At 31.6% G+C, this 17988-nt stretch overlaps 1 protein-coding gene and 1 long non-coding RNA gene across 2 annotated transcripts; both read right to left on the bottom strand.

Moving 5' to 3' along the window:
• Positions 1–9209: 9209 nt before the first annotated feature.
• LOC131601816 (uncharacterized) lies at positions 9210–11764 on the bottom strand. The gene is made up of 6 exons (XR_009283868.1): positions 11526–11764; positions 10675–10957; positions 10377–10582; positions 10123–10261; positions 9958–10020; positions 9210–9847 (listed from the first exon to the last, which is right to left on the bottom strand). It is a non-coding gene; the product is annotated as an uncharacterized LOC131601816 (long non-coding RNA).
• Positions 11765–13949: 2185 nt separating this feature from the next.
• On the bottom strand, positions 13950–16667 carry LOC131629818 (serine/threonine-protein kinase RIPK-like). The gene is made up of 5 exons (XM_058900619.1): positions 16042–16667; positions 15746–15881; positions 15516–15652; positions 15296–15419; positions 13950–14906 (listed from the first exon to the last, which is right to left on the bottom strand). The coding sequence occupies exons 1-5, from the start codon at positions 16444–16446 to the stop codon at positions 14248–14250; spliced, it is 1461 nt and encodes a 486-aa protein (XP_058756602.1). The 5' UTR covers positions 16447–16667; the 3' UTR covers positions 13950–14247.
• Between the last annotated feature and the right edge of the window lie 1321 nt (positions 16668–17988).

Genomic DNA, 17988 nt, shown 5'->3' with positions numbered 1-17988 from the left:
TTGCTCGGCTAAATAATCATCAAGATCAGATGTTCCCGCAGCATTAACTGTTTGACTTTCATATTCTTCAAATTCCTGCCAAATGAAAATAAATAAATTAGAAATCATGTAATATGAAATCATGGTAATGAAACTATGAAAGTTTGATAGAATAAACTTACTTCACATACATACAATGACTGGGGTATCTTTGAATTTCTTCCTCCATATGAAGAATGTGCTTGTTGTGAATGTCTTGCATTAGAAGAACGGTTGCCATTTTTAACATACTCTTCATACAACCTAGACAACTTATTCTTGACATTGTCCAACTTCTCTTTAGCTTCTAATAGATCAATTTGTTTATATGCAAACGTCAAGAAATTGAGCTTCTTGGTTGGATCTAGTATAGCCCCAAAGGCTAATACTATACTATATTCGCTCCAATACTTGTCAAATTTCTCTCTCATTTTGATAGTCATACTCTTGATCACAGAATCTTCACTTGTCAAATTCGACTTCAAAAGACATTCTATCTTCCATATTTCTCTTATATACAAATTTGATGTTGGGTAGGAAGATCCAGATATCAAATTTGTAATACTGTAAAACGGCTTCAAAAATTCACACATTACTTTCGCTCTTCTCCATTCAACAGGACTTGGACACAACTTGTAATTTGGATCACACAAACTTAAGCTATAAAATGCACGCTCATAATTTATAGCACTCTCAAGCATGATGTAAGTGGAGTTCCATCTAGTGGGGGTATCTGTCCTCAATCCAATTGATGTATCAATTCCATCAACATTGTTAACACAATGAAAAAATTGAATTGTTCTACTTTCCAATGCCCTCACATAATGCACACTTTGTCTAATTTTATGCAATGCATCACTTGCAACCTTCAATCCATCTTGAACAATTAGGTTCAAAACATGTGCACAACATCTAATGTGAAAGAACTCTCCATTAAGCAACAAGCTACTTGACAATCCTAAGTGCTCTTTCAAATAGTTTTGCATGTTATCATTTGCTGAGGCATTTCTTTCTATGCCCCATTCTCGTAAGAGTTCCATCACTTTCAATGCTAGTTGGGGTCCTGAATGTGGAGGTTTCAAATGAGCAAATGCAAGAATTTTACTATTCAACTTCCAATTCACATCAACAAAATGAGCAGTTAAAGAAATGTAGCCATGATTTGTGCATGAAGTCCAACAATCAGAGGTGAGACAAATTCTTCCTGAAATTTGGGCCAATTGCGACTTTAACCTTTCTTTCTCAACCTTATATATCTCCATTACATCGGCTTTAATGGTATTTCTAGAAATCCACTTACACTCCTCATTCAAGAACTTCTGATATTTTCTAAAGACCTCCCATTCAACCATATTAAATGGTGCACCATGTGTAATTATCATTTCAGCTATAATTTCTCGATTAACCTTCTGGTCAAACTTTTTTCTTTTCAATCTTCCCTCCATATCAAGAAGCATATCACCCACATCACCATGTTTCTCAACAAGAAATTTACAAGAATCAACATGACGAATTAAATGTGTGGTTCCACCGGTAGCTTTACAACCCAAAATAGAACCACAACCTTTGCATTTACACTTTTCTTTTCCATCAGTACCGATACCAATCTTTACAAGATGGTTCCACACATCAGATGTTAATGCCCTCCTCTTTTTTTCCTTTGGTGTCTTAATTTCATCTTGTTGATTTGCCACTTGAGGCTGATTAACTTGTAATGGAGTATTTTCCAAAATTTGAAGTTCATCATCATCATCTAGCACCATACATTTTCCAACACCACAAGAATTCATATCGAGACAACTCAATTTCTAAGAATAAATAATAGTACCAACAAGAAAAACAAAACCAAAAGTTAGACACTGTGTATTTTAACAATGAAATATTACTAATAATATATTAAGCATGGTAAGACACTGTGTATTTCCAAGATATGCGACAAATTAAGCATGGTGTATTTTCAAAAACAAAAACTATCAAACTTTCAATCTTTTAGTTTTCAAGCTACCTTACATGAAATAAGATATATAATGGGACAAAAATTCTTTGATAACAAAGAGAAACTATAAGTTATTCTTTAATAATCAAAACAAGTTATTAACATGAGATAAAGTATCTAAAAGGAAAAAAAATTAGTAATATAAATATTAAACTTACATCATATAAGAGAAATGTGTGCTTGTTTTGAAATTTCAACCGGTGACAGCTATTGCTTAGCAATTTCAAGCGGTGACGGCGGTGTTGTTTTAATGGTTAGGTTAGGGTTCTCTCATAGCAACAGCAGGGCAACACAAAGAAATTAACCATTTTTCTTTCTTTTTTATTTGGACTTCATGTTAAGGTGAATTGGTGACTGACTGGTGGTTAGTGGGCTTGGTAAAAAAAATGAAGTGATTGGTTGGGTTGGGCCAGCAAATATCAATTTTTTTTGTTAAAATAAATATAAATTTTAATTTATTAATTAGTTTCTTTTATAATTTTATCATTTTAAATTATTTTTATTATTAAAAAAAATAGTCGGGCTACCCGCAACCCGGTCGGGCTAGCCCGAATAAACTTCGGGCTTTAAACGGGTCGGGCTAAAAGGCCCGTATATTAATCGGGCCCTAATTTACTTGTTCAAGCCCTTTATTTTGGCGGGCTTTTTGGCCCGGCCCGACAGGCCCGACCCGTTTTGCCAGCTCTAGTTACAAGGGGGTGATATTGGAGAGTTTAAAGCTAACAATATAGCTCGTTTATGTTTTTCTTGGCTCCGACATACTTATGAGTTACTAGTGAAGCATTATATGTATGAGGAGATCACTGGGATATACATGTTGCATCTTGTTGGATGTATTATTCTGATCAATAAGTCTCATGTATAAATTGATGTGAAGTACATATGCTTGTTTGCTCACTTTGAATCTCTCATTTGGACATGGGGTTGTGTTGTTGTGACGATACTATATCCTTGTAGAGGGGGCTGCCTTTGAGACGATAAAACTTATATGTTACATGAGTCTATTTTATATATAAATATTTATTATGTTTTATTTTGTGAATATTTTTTAAATATATTTAGTATATCTAATTTGTTTCTGCTTCAACATGGTATTGATTGCATCCTAACATCTGTATAAATCTCATCGACTAGTATGCAATATGTTTTTGAGTTTCCAATGAGCAGACTCAACCCTATAAAACAATATTATCGAAATACGCAATAAACAAATTGTTTAAAATTTGTGTAATAATATTAAACTCACAATGCTATAAAATGTGCTTGTTTGTTGTCGCATTCCCTAACTGGGCAAGTTTGTCAGTCCATGCAGCGCCACATTTCTCCTTATATGGTGTCAACCATGTTTGTAAGTGTTGCTCATATTCAAACACCCTATTTGAAAACATGAATTTGTTCCATAGATATATCACATGCTCTTGCGTGTTAGCCTCGACATACTCCTTGCACTTTGAACTAGGGTTTTACTAAAATAGTGAAGTCTAGAATCCTAGCACCTACAGTTTTGCTTTTTATTTATTTTTAAGCCACTTTTCACCACGGTTGGAAGTGTCAACTGTGGTAAAAAGTGGCGCATGATCACAAATTCGAATCTTGTTGTTGTTGTTGTTGTTGTTGTTGTTGTTTTACTGCTGCATTTTTTATATTTATCAAAAGACATAGAACAAAGATTGTTTAATACAATCGTTGTTGTATGTAGCACATTGTCATGAGTTCGAATCTTGTTGTTGTTATTGTTCTATTGCTGTATTTTTTATATTGTATTAAAAGACATATAACAACGGTTATTTAATACACTACTATTAGTCAAGTGTTCTTTAAAAAAAATACACTACTATTTGAGGGTAAAAAAGTCCAAGAAAAACTGACTAAACACATATGGCATTTAAAAAAAATGGAAAAATCAGAAAAACATTGACACATCAGTTTTTTGGGTGATTTGGCTTGTTAAAGGTTTAGAGTGACTTTTTCCAAATTTCAAGGTTATCCATGTCACTTTTTTTACAGTTTTTTTTTTCGTAAAGGCTCTATATAGCAGAGGGGTAAATAGCTATTAACCTTAGATTAAATAGAGAGGTGTCTCAAAGGTACATGTGTAACTAATTAAGGATAAGATTACAAAAAAATTACAAACGAATTATACAAACGCGATAAATCAAATTACATACACACAGAGATAAAAAATTGACAAAATATCAAAATAAATGATATCGACTACAATGTAATTTCTACACATGCCTTAAAAGCACACCATATAAGGGTTGAATGATCTTTATAGACCACCGCATTATGAGAACTCGCATGATTCTCTAATATGTATCCCTTAAGATGATTGTGTATAAAAAAGATTCTAAGGCCTCTAAATCTAAAACTTAATTATAAATTTTAGAGAATGATGTATCTCCTCATATACACACTTTTTTAAAATTATATACCTCACACTTATGTCTGCCATTGATTTGATCGTCAAAATATTTGCAGGTACATCTCAACCACTTGAAGAGAAGATAAATACATTTTATAGACACACTCGATCAAGATTGACCGACCCTTATAAGTCATCATATAACAAGAACTTGCATAATTATTATTTTTTAATAAGCAATTTGTACCTAGCAGAATTCGAACCTGAGACATTGAAAATTGAGAAGAACTTGCATAATCCTTTGATATTTGTTACTTGAGACATCAAACACATAAAAATTATCCCAGGCTCTCTTAATCCTAGAAATTAGCAGTAAAGTAAAAAAAAAAAAGTCTAAACTCATATACTAACTATTTTAAAACTTTAAACGTATATTAATCACTAATTTGATGTTTATAAAAACACCTCTAGGACGTATTCAGCAAGGGCCGTAATACCAAAATTCATGAGCAATACTTGAAAGAAAATATCTTTAAAAATCAAAACCTACTTCATTGTCTCATTATTAATCAATCATGTGATTATTTTATTCATTGTCGAAATAAGATCGAACGTGTCGTCAACGTTAGATGCTATTAATGATGTTTTAATATTAACTAGCAGGATACCCGTGCGTTCGCACGGGTACCGGTGTGATACCCACGTTTTTATTTTTAAAATGTAAATAAAAAAATAAATTGTTTTACTAAAAAAGTTAATTATTTTAAAAAGAAAATCATATTTTAAAAAGAAAAATAAGACTATTTTAGAAAAATTATTTTACGTCAATAATATATATTTCATTTTTTCATATATTATTTCAAAAAATATTGTATCTTAAATTAAAAATAATTTTAAATTAATAATGTTGGCAACATAAATAATTAAAAAATAACATATATTTCTCATGTTTGGATTCATAATTATTTTAAATATATTTAGTTTTCATTTATTTATTTTTTTTGGAGAAAAATAAAGAATATATTACTTCCCAAAAAACAGTTTGTACAAGCTGATCCTTGGATCCAAGCATCAAAATAGACTAAGTATCACAAGACACTAATTAAAGTGTATTACAATAGTCCCATAATTTTCTATCCCTCTTGGAACATTCCTTGACAATGTTCCTAATATGTAGAAAACTCACATCAATCACAGCATCCTGTTGGAAAATTTTCCTATTGCGCCAAATCCATATATGATAGAGAGTTTCAGTAGCACAGAGTTTTAGTAGCTTGACTCGATTGCTTCTTCCTCTAGCATTAAGAATAATCCACTCGAGTTCCTGATTCCAGCCACACGGGTGTCGCTGCAAATGCATCCAATCCAGAAAGTTCTCCCATATTTCTCTAGTTACCCTGCAGCCATAAAACAGATGGTTACAAGTCTCAGAATCTCCACAGAAGACACACTTGCTATCATTGACAATGCCAAACTTGCTTAGCCTATCCTTAGTAAGTAACCTGCTGTGGCAAGCCATCCAAAAAACAAAGGTAGCTCGTGGTCTAGCTAAGTTGCCTCTCATGAGATTCTTCCATGGTACATCTTGCTTCTCACCTCTTAAAGCAAGGTACATGGATCTAGCATGGTACAGTCCAGTTTGTTGGAATTTCCCCCAAGCATCAGTATTGAGCAATGTGTGCCTATGCTTGAAAACAGCCTTGATAGTCCAAGATACACTTTTCATTTATTAATTGTACACAAAATTTAATAACCCGTGAATTCGCATGAATTCTGGTATAGTTACCCGTGCGCTCACACGGTACTTGTGTGTTACTCGTACGTTTGCACGGGTACTGGAGCGGTAAACACGCTTTTGTTTTTAAAATGTAATAAAAATATAAATCAGAAAAACAAAATTGTTTTGCAAAACAGTTAATTATTTTTAAAAGAAAGACACATTTTTAAAATAAAAAATTGTTTTACCAAAATAATTTTACATCAATAATATATATTTCAAATTTTTATATATTATCTTAAAAAATATTGTATCTTATTAGTAACATGAATAATTAAAAAATAATTCATTTTTTCCGTGATTGGATTCATACATAATTTTAAATATATTTACTTTTATTTTTTTAAAATGTACATAAAATATCAGAACTCTTGTAGTCGTACGAAATATGGTTTAGATACCCGTGCATTCTTTTTAAAGTTTATTATTTTTTATAAAAAATATATTTTTATTTATATTTGGAGCATAAATATTGTTTTTCATATATACAAATATGTATGTAAATATTCAATTTGTTTTGACATTATTTATAATAATTCAATATATATGCGATCATTTAATTTTATAAATATCAACTAATAACTTAGTATTTAAAAATATTATTTTAATTGTATAAATAAATTTTAATAATATAAATAAATATATTTTGTTCATATTTGAATTCATATATATTATTTAAAATATATTTACTATTTAATATACTTGATAAACTCTATAAAGTAAATTGTGTAAAAATGTTAAGAAATACATATTGAAAGTAAGAATGTTTGAAGGCATGGATTATAGAACTAATAATAATATATTTTCAATTTATTGGCAAGAAAGAAAGAATTAGGCACACTTCTAAATTAAGTAGAAAATGACATAAATCAAAATTAATAAAATTGAATACTTTCAAAACAATAGGCAACATATATAAACTTAGAGGCATGGCAACACAATTGTTTAAAGCCATAGATCCAGGATTACTTAGTTCATGTTACTACTACTTATCATATTTATTTTTTGAAAAAAAAAAATATTGAGTAACTAATCTAAGCACAAGGTGTGCAAAGTATCGGATCCACCAAGTACAAATGATCTCTCAATAACATATAAGACTCACAAATACACCAGCCCGACACCAAACTTTCAAACCAAAACTGAGACAACTAATAACAAATCCCCTACACACAACCACTCTAAACTCCACCAATAACCAGACCAACACAAACTAACAAATTCAAAATTAAATAAGAATTTCCTAACTAACAATCAAATAAGACACAATTGAAATCTCAGATTTAAGCTTGTCAAATTGCCAAAAAAAAACCAAAAATGTTTTTCTTCTTCTTTTTCCTATTCTTCATCCTATGTGGTTTTGATGGATATAGTGTTACTGTTTATGTATAAGCTTCAAATTTGCAAACAATGTATATGTATAAGCTTCAAATTTGCAAACAATGTGTATGTTGAAATGCCACTATGAGTTTGATTTTGAACTAACCATGTTTCTAATAGTTTTAACCTGTTTTGCTAGTAGGTATTATTTGGTTGAAAAAAAATCATATGAATAGGTCTCTCTTTAAGGTGTTTATTTACACAGAGGGAAAATGTTGTTGAAAATATTAATCCTTATTATCTCTAAAATTTGAATCTGTTTTGGCATCCTTTATTTTTTTGGGACTGTTTATCGTGTTCTTTGTTCCGACCTTGAATTGAGATCTAAACTTTATTTTGAAATAATGTTCAACCGTGATCAAACTTTTAAATCTTAAACCCGTGAATATACTAATAATTACCCGGTCTAATTCAATCATTGTGAATATTTTCAATTTTCTTTTTGGTGCTTGTTCTTTTATTTTAAGCCTTGTTAAATTAATTTATAATTGAATTATCTCTTATGTAAAATATTTAATTTCATAAAGTTTTATAAAAATCTAAAATCAAATATAGTATTTATCAGTTATAAATTCTAAAAACTCTAAAATCAAATATAGTATTTATCAGTTAGAAAAAAATGAAAGCTGAGGTTGTGATGTGAGAGTAGAGACATTGAAATATTAAAATTATGCTTGGATAGTGACCTTAGTGTGAGCCACATATTAATAAAATAGGGGGTTATACAATAGAAGCATAATAATAATTGTCTGATAATTCCACCAAAAATGACTACCATGAGAAACTCAATTTTTCCTGATCAAAGAAACACCTTCTGCAACAGCAGAGAAATCAAAACTTAAGCAAAACAATCATGCAACACATAATTGATGAATACGCATGTAGCTCAGCAAACACCTCCCGACCCCGCAACAACCTGCTCTTCAGCAAAAACCAGATCAGAATTAAACCAAACCAATACGCAACCTAACAACAACTCCGACACCACCGCCAAACTACAGCTGCCAAACAAACTTCCGATTTGTTTTGCCACCCGATAGCAAGAATAGCTGAAGATACTCCATACCAATTTCAAAGGAACTCCATCCACCTTCCACTATGGAACACTCAAAGACGATGGGAAAAACTGGCTCCTCGTTCCCACAAACTCTGACACGCCCCTAATACTCCTCTAATACTCAATTAACAAATCATTCACCAAATTTATATGTCATGATACACCAAGACACAACCCCTGACTTGACAAACTTAACCAAGATTTAATAGTGGCATGGAACAGAGTGAGCAAACATATCACCAAAATACCAACAACTTACAACTCAATGGATATTACAAACTAAAATAAAGAGAGCACATATTATGATTTACAATGATGTGCCATGCCAAACCACCATACTTTTTATTATTGTGACCATGTTCACTCAAAGTGGGAAGTTATGGACTGTCAATCATAGTTGACAAAACTTTGAAGAGTAAATTTGGAGAAACATATAAAGTAATCCATCTAAATTGATATAAGCAATGCAAATTACTCTAACTATATGACCTCATGAAGTTTTGTATCCATGCAATTCATATCTCTCAAACTGTCATTATCAAACAACTATAAAAGATATTCATTATGAACTTATAGCATATAAAAATATATAAAAATATAAGCTATTTATAATTTCATATCCTATACTGGAGCTTATGGATATAGATGAAAAATAGCTATAAACAGGTCATAAGGTGTTTTAAATTAATAAGCCAAATTTTATTATTAATAGACACATGCTGAGATCAAGATCAAGCTTTTTCCTCTGGGTAGCCAAAGCATAATCGAAAGGGCGTCGACATAAGTATGTCACAAGGACACTACATTTCTACCATAATCTACAACACCCAAATGTCTTTTTCCATGATCTCTAGGTTGACAGAGCCATCCAAGTGTAGGCATTTGACAAATTTCAAAATAACTCAATTCATGTATCGTTTTTAATCATGTAAGCTTACAATCTATAGTAGCTCCGTTTTCAAATGGCAGTCTTAGTTTCCGTAGTTAACAGTAAACAATATCCATTAAACTTAAGTTGATAAAATCGCCATTGCTCCGTTTTCAAAAGTTCAGTTGTTGTAAACAAACTCCTCAGCTTCTCTTCTCTTTATGTAAGAAATTGGTCAGCACTAAGTGAATTAGATTGGGAATAACATAGTCAAATGTATGGGCTACATGCTTAGTGGTCCAGCTCAAAGTCAACCACTTAAAACAAACCAACATAATCACCCACAGATGAATGTTGTGCAGTTGAGTATGCCCCAACATAGTGAACTGCATTAAGTAATCAGTATGAGCTTTATGCATCAATTCTTCGCTGAAGCAGTGGCCAATTATTCATAATTCAAAAAACCAAAACTCCTAATCAGAAGTGTTGCTCATACCTGATTGTACTTGAGTTCCTTTGAAACAACACCTCTCACAAGACCAGCCCACCAAATAATCACCTAAAATGAGTGGGAAAAAAAATAAGAGAAACTTATTATAATAACTTGGTATTGAAGTGCAAGAAATGCAGAAATGGATACTCAAAAGAAATATGGCCATACATGCTGTCTGAAGGAGATCTTCTAATGTTGTGATTTTTTAGTCAAGTTGGATAAGTAGGATAAGGGGAAAACAAACGTTGCTCTTCCAAGGAGTAATAAACCCAACAATATTGAACTTGTTGCTATAGAAGTTTCAGGACTGTAGAAGAAACCAAGTGCGGTACATGAAATAATGAAAGACATTAAAACAATTGTTCAGTAAAAAGGGTGTCTGAATTACTGATCACCAGTCCAATAGAAAACATAGGAGGTACCTTTCACTAACAAACATCCATTTTTCAATGTCCAGAGCATCTACCAACATAAAGGGAGATAAAGATCTCAGCAACAAACAATAGGGTAGCAAAAGAATGCATGTGGAGTGTTAGATGAAAAAGATATGTTTATAGTTCCCACAACAATTGAGCAAATGCAGAAGTTACCAATGGCTGTCACACTTGATCGCCATATCCATCAAGATCTATGTCAGTACTAATTTTCATTAGTTATCAACATATATTATCAAGCAAATTTCGAGACAATATTTAAGACAGATAAGTAAAAAATAAGTACCTTTTGGAAATGATGTAATCACGCACAGATGAATATTGTCAGTTACCATTTGATTAACCACCTTAATTGCAATCATTAATCAAAACTGTCAAACCAGATCACACATCAAAACATTAAAATAGTAAAAACTTTATTAGTCAATTCACTATCGTCCTCGTACATCAACATCAGCTCTAGTAATCTTATTAATAAAAGAGATCTTGCCAACATTCGGATAACCACAAATCAAATACGTCCTCGTAATCTGATCAATGGAAGAAAGCCTAGCCATATGATGTCTAACCTGTTCCAAATAAGCCAATTGAAAACAATAGTTATTATTATAACTATAATGATAATTAAAAATGAATAAGTATTAACATGTTGTACTCTGGAAGTGCTACAGATAATTACATGTCACCGCAAACTGATTTTAAACATGCTGGCTATTATAAAGTCAGAGACCATGCTACAACGCAGTTGTTTACCGGTTTCCCATGAATTTTGATATAAATATTAATACATCTAACTGATCAAACAATGAAAAATATATACTCATCAAACATATGACACATATACATTACTTTAACACCGACTTCAGTACCTACTCTCACATCATCTTTGACATCAGGGCGACAAGGATCCTGAAGATGCAGATTAGTTTTAATTAAGATGAAGTAACCCTAAAATGTGTACAACATTGTTTATTACCATCCATAATACTTCATCACCTTCAAACAATAACAATATCAACAACAAAAACATACTCGACACAACATTAATAACAAAAATGGTTAAGCGAACCAAATCCAGAAGAATAAAACAAATGAAGGAACAAAATATGGTAAGGAAATGAGAAAATCAGAGTTTACCTTTGTCGGAAACCATCGCGTCTTACTCAGTCCAACCGCTGCAAACCGAATCACATACCACTGTTGTTTTCGGTTCCTTTTTTGATCACAAATATATCCATTGCAAACGAAAAAAATAAAGGATGAAGAAGAGGAGGAGAAGGAGAAGAAAAGGAAAAAGGAAAAAGGAAGAGGAAGCAGTTCGTGAGAGAGAGAAAGAGAGAAAGGATCGTGGTTGATGACGGAGGAGTATTTGTGAAGAAAAGGTGTAACCGCTTGGGAGAATTGGTTTTATTAAGTTTTAAGTTTTAATTTTTTTATTATTAATGGATATTAATGAGTTTTAAAACAATGGAAAATCAGGTTGCTTAATGCTAAATAGTACTACGTGGATGATTATAGAGTAATAAGGGTAATTAGGGGTTTTTAAAAACACCTAATTTTCTTATATGATAGATTAGTTGATGCGTTAATATTGCAGTTTCATTCAGGCATAAAGCGACATGCATTGATTATCTATATATTTTTGGTCAAACATTGATTATTTATTTTTATACTAGTACTGGTACTACTATAATAATAATTGTCATAAGAAGAAATAATGGTACTTAAATATTTTAATCTTTTGGTTGGAATCATATATTTTTGGTTTATAATTTTCTTTCGACTGTAAATTACCACAATAATTTGTATATAAAAAAATTACCATAATAATATATCTTAAGAGAAAAGGTTAAATTTTATATTTTTATATAAATTAAAATATATTTAAACTATACTGTGTATTATTGTATTATTAAATTAAATCTTCAATACATTCATAGTAATTCCTGAAGGTGGCTACTTTTTGTTGTCTTGCATTCATACCTAATACCTAATATTAAGAATTGGCATTAGCATTTGTTTGAATATATATTTTAAATTTTAAATATTTATTTATTTACACGTTGTTTGGTCAACCCACTTAGCTGTACTCGCTTTTGTTGAAGAATGGTGAGGCATAAAAAATTCCTTCAACAAATTGTGGTTGGTAAATGTCCATTTTTTTTTATCTAGTCTTGTGATTTATTAATTAATTAAGGTTTAAATATAGGCAACAACTTATCTATTTGATCTGTCAACAAAAAACAACTATCTAACTAATCATTTGAATTTATGTATTTATTTTATAAGCAGTTAAATTTTGTATTAATTTTGTTTTATGAGTTTGGGTACCCAAACTTTTTCATGGGTAAATATATATTTTTAATTATAATTCCTTTTAAAGAAAGTTATGTCCTTAAACATAAACTCATATATAACTTATTAGATATATTTATTTATCTTATTAATTTATTAATATTATTATTATATTTAAGAAGATTATAAATTAAATATATTAATACAGAAATGGTATTTTGAAAACATTTAATATAAATCAACAAAGTAATAATCTATCATCTGTCTCAAAATAATTTATGTATTTCAATTTTTTACAATATTATTATTATTATTAATATTATTATTTTACTTTATAATTAATATTATTTATATCATTTTTAATTCAATATCTTTTACTTTACATTTATAATAAAGATGAATACATCAATCTATAATATTTAAATAAAAGTGTTATTAACTCTTCACTTTTATTTCTATTCCGTTCATTCCAGATGAAAGTGTTAAAAGTGGGTAATGATTCTTTCTATTTTCTTAGGCTTTGTTTGAATGGATGGAATCGGACAGAGCAGAGCGGAATGGAATAAAATGATATTCCGTTGTTTGGATAATTTAAAAACGGATGGAGCGGAGCGTAAAGGAGTGGTATGAATTTCATTCCATTCCATCACTTACCACCGTATTCCTTCCCCTTCGATTTGGACGGAATGAATAATTTGTCTTATTCCGTTCTAAAATTTCCAAACAATGGAATGGTACATTCGTTCCGCTCCGCTCCATCCCACTCTACTTCATTCCATTCCGCTCCGTTCATTTCGTGATATCCAAACATACTCTAAAAAAAATTGAGAACTCCATTACTATAATAATATATAATTAAATAAATATTTATTATATGTCATGTGTTTTAGATATACGTATTTTTAAAAACAAAACTATAATAATAGTGAAAATGAAGAAGAAAAAAAATAAAGAGGATTTTAAACACACATTAATTATTTGTTTTCCGGGTCACAATAAAGATGTCACTTTTCTATTTTAATCTTTGTAGTTTTATTTAACTCATTGAAATATTTATTTATATTGAAATTATTTATTACCATACACATATAGATAGTTTAATTTGATTTTAAACAATTTAATATATCGCATATAAGATTAAAATGAACATCACACCAAATCTAACAAAGACTAACATAATATAGTAAGAATCAAAAGCCAAAATAGTATATTTGTCAATATTTAAGATTAAAAAAAAAATTTACAAAAGCTAAAAAAAGTAACATATTCCCATGAATAAAAATATATTTAAAGTAACTAACTAATAAAGGAACAAAATTCAATATTGTATACACAATTCAAAATAATCAACTTCCTCAACAAATACAAAAATAATATTAAAGAAAAAAACTCAAGCATGCTTTCTATGCTAGGACCATATTGCATAATTGCATTATCACTTTCCTCTCCCTTTATCTTTGTTTTCAACTTTTATTTGTTTGAAACCAGCTCATTGACATTGACACAATATATATACATTTAGCAAGTGTTTGATCTAGGTACGTGTCTTCTAAACTACACTTCCTTAATTTCCTTGGCTTTCTGATGTAATGGATGTATCAGGTGAGTGTGAATGCGAATGTGACCCACTTTGGTGTACATTATGTCTTTGTTCTTTTGGTGACTTCAATGGATGCCTATGTCCAATATTCTGACGACGATGATGATGTCTTCTATTATTCTCACTACTTTCCCTTCTCTTCTCTTTAGGATTATCATAATATTCTTCACCATCTTTCTTATGGCCATGTTGATTTCCATGAGTGCTTTCTCTTTTTCTCTCTTTTGGTGTATCGATGCTATTATTCTCGTTCTTGACTTCGTTGTTACTAACATCGCTCGGAGCTGTGTAAACGAATGGGCCTATTGGTATATCGTCAAAGTCTTGAAGAGGTTCGAGAGTGTTAACTACGGTTGACATTGTAGGACGGTTTCGTGGTCTGTGGCTTAAGCATTGGTAAGCTAATGCAGCTGCTTTTCTTGCTCCCATTTCGGAGTACTGGCCTTCGAGCCTTGGATCCATTATTCGGGTGAGTTTTCGGGCGTCGTTTAGAACTGGTCTGGCCCATTCCACTAGATTGTGTTCTCTTGGTGGACGTGCCTTGTCCACTGATCTTCTTCCGGTTAGTAGCTCCAATAGGACTACTCCAAAACTGTACACATCACTCATTGCTGTCAAATGTCCTGGATGGTGAAAATGAATTCTGGTTAGGATGTGAATTAGTATTTACTACAAAACAAGAAACAAGTAGCAAGATTATATAGCAGATACCACAAGTGCTGGACATGAATGACTCTGTTAAATGGCATGAACACCGGACATGACACCGATATACGATAAGTATGAGACATGAACACTAATTACGAGAATTGACCGACATATGATAAGTATCAAACATGAACACCAATTACGAGAAGTAACTTGAATATCAGACATGACACTAATATATGACAAGAATCAGACACGATATTGATACAAATATTAGACAAAAGCACCAATTACAAGAAGTAACTTGTTTGAACACCAGACACGATATTGACATAAACATATTAGAATTGCTAAATTAGTTTACCTGTCATGATATATTCGGGTGCGGCGTAACCCTGAGTGCCCATGACTCTAGTTGAAACATGTGTGTCATCACCTTCAGGGCCATCTTTTGCCAAGCCAAAATCAGAGAGTTTTGCATTATAATCCTGGAAGATTAAAAATAAATGATAATCAGTTAGATCCAGAGTTAACATCAAATAATTGATGAAAAGGAACATTAATTTACTAGAGTCTAAACTTACCGAGTCTAATAAGATGTTTGAAGCTTTGAAATCTCTATAGATGACTGGTTTCTTTGCATCATGTAAAAAGGCTAGACCTTTTGCAGCTCCGACCGCAATTTTCATTCTTGTTGACCATGGTAATGATGCTGAATATCCTGCAATATTCCCACCAAACAAAGGTTAGATTAGATCCTTCAAATTTATGCAAATTGAAAGAATAATTCTAACTAATAATGAAAAATTCTTACTTCTAAATAGTTGATTTTCCAAGCTCCCTCTTGGTAAATACTCATAAACCAAAAGCCTATGTTCTTCTTCACAGCAATATCCAATCAGCTTCACAAGGTGTTCATGTCTTAGTTGACCAAGAAACACAACCTCAGTCTATGTCACAACAAAACAAAAATTCATCAGACCTCAATTACTCTAGATTCTCAACTCTCAAGCACGGACACAGACACAAACATATACACCAGACACGATATAATACTACGTCCAAATAGCATCTAAGATTCAATAACAATAATCATAAGAAAAAACTCACCAGCCATTCTTTATGACCCTGAGAACCATCCAAATCCAAGAGCTTAACAGCCACAGGTTGAGGCTCAAGTCCATGCCTAACCTTATCATCAATGAAACCTTTATGAACAGGACCAAACCCTCCTTCACCAAGAAAATTCGTTGAAGAGAAAGTCTGAGTAATAAGCTTCAGCTCAGCTAGAGTGAAAACATAGAGATTAGAACCAGCTAAAGAGATTGAAAGATCTTCTGAAAGTGTTGTAGCACTTGGAAAACTCAGATCCGTGAGAGAGATTCTGTTGAAAGAATTTGTCTTTGTAGCAACCACTTTTGTTGTTTCTTTGGCTTTGGCTGAAGAATATTCAGTATCTTCAGCCTTGTAACAGCTTGGAAATATTGATTTCCACATGATTTTCATCACTGTCATAAATATGCTATGGTTGTGATTATATGAATGTTGATGCAAAAGATGAATGTGGTTATAAAAGAGATAAGAGAATGTTTATATATATTATGTGAGGATGGTGAAAATTGTAGCTTCTTTTTTTCTAGATTTGTGTTGAAATATTCTTGTGTTTTTTTTTTCTTTGATTATTAGTTGTCTATAGGTTCTATATAAAATGGAATTATTCTTCTTTTTTTGATATATATAATATAGAGGAGTGGTTGTTGTTTCCATAGGATGAAAAGACTAAGATTTGAATATGTTTAAATATTTGGAAAACGAGTATTAAGTCTAAGAAGATGGATTAAGAGAAAATGACAGGGATGCCCTTCTCTTTGACTTTGAAGCATTTTGTTGTGGTCATGAATTTGGAAAAAGCAACTACTCCTTGGATGGGAATGATTTGGTATAAAATAAAGTACCTTCGAGTTTGCTTCCTTTAATTTCATATTTAATTCATGATGGTCACAATTTTCACATTGATGTTTTGTTTTTATTATTGTAACTTTTTTGTTTTTAATTTTTATCTCCCCGCCCTTTGTTTTATTGTTTTATGTACTTGTTAAATAAAAAAATTGAGGGCAACCCTTTATTTATGGAGTTGTCAATGGTATTTTGACAGTAGTTAGGGATAGCTCACGCAGAAAGCCGAGAAGTTTTAAGTATGAAAGTTTGGATAAAAAACTTGGATCCCTCTACCTTCAAAACAAGGAGGTATATATAAATTTTTCTACTGAATGTTGAAAATAAAGGAGTGATTATCTCAGCTCCTCTCTTTGAAACATGGAGTCAAGGGAGGCGTTTTCCCCTATAACCATAGTAAATATGGTTTTCCTCGTTGATCGACTCCTTCATCCAATCACTGCAGGGGCATGTCACTATTCACTTTCACTAAGTAGGTGGATTACTTCGCCCGGGGTGGCCCTTCTTGGCCGAGACTTTTGTCCCTCAAGTGAGACTAGTTGAGACCCTCATTTGAGACTTTCAAGTCGAGCCTCTCTAGCGATAATCTTAAACAAAGTTCCTCGGGCGAGACTTTTAACTCGAGTCCCTCAAGTGTTGTGTGGGGCTAATGCAATTATATATTCTCTCTGTTATTTATGTTATTTCCCTTTGTTGACCCATTTGCAACCACATCCCTTGGGGTTTTTTCTATTATTAATATGAAAATGCCTTTGGCGATTTATTTATGAAATTCTTAGTGTTGTGGCTTTCTTGTTATTCATAGTTATGACATTAAATGAGAAGCCTACTAAGGCGTCAAAGATCCTTTTATAAAGGCCCTACGATGTATTTCGTATGGAGCAACTATGATTCCTTTTTGAGGATTAGTCCTTTATGTTGCCTCTAAGGGTGACAAAGATTCCTCTTTGAGGATCCAACATTCATTTTTTCTCTAAGGTCGTAAAAGATTCCTCTTTAAGGATCCCACATTCATATTTCCTCAAAGGGTAACAAGGATTCCTTTTTAAAGATCTGGTATTCATAATGTCGTTGAGGGAGGCAAAAACTCCTCTTTGGGAA

The sequence above is a fragment of the Vicia villosa genome, linkage group LG1 (assembly GCF_029867415.1).
Source record: "Vicia villosa cultivar HV-30 ecotype Madison, WI linkage group LG1, Vvil1.0, whole genome shotgun sequence".
Lineage (NCBI taxonomy): Eukaryota > Viridiplantae > Streptophyta > Magnoliopsida > Fabales > Fabaceae > Vicia > Vicia villosa.
The sequence above is the reverse complement of the archived record's forward strand: the minus strand, read 5'-3'. Positions and strand labels throughout refer to the sequence as shown.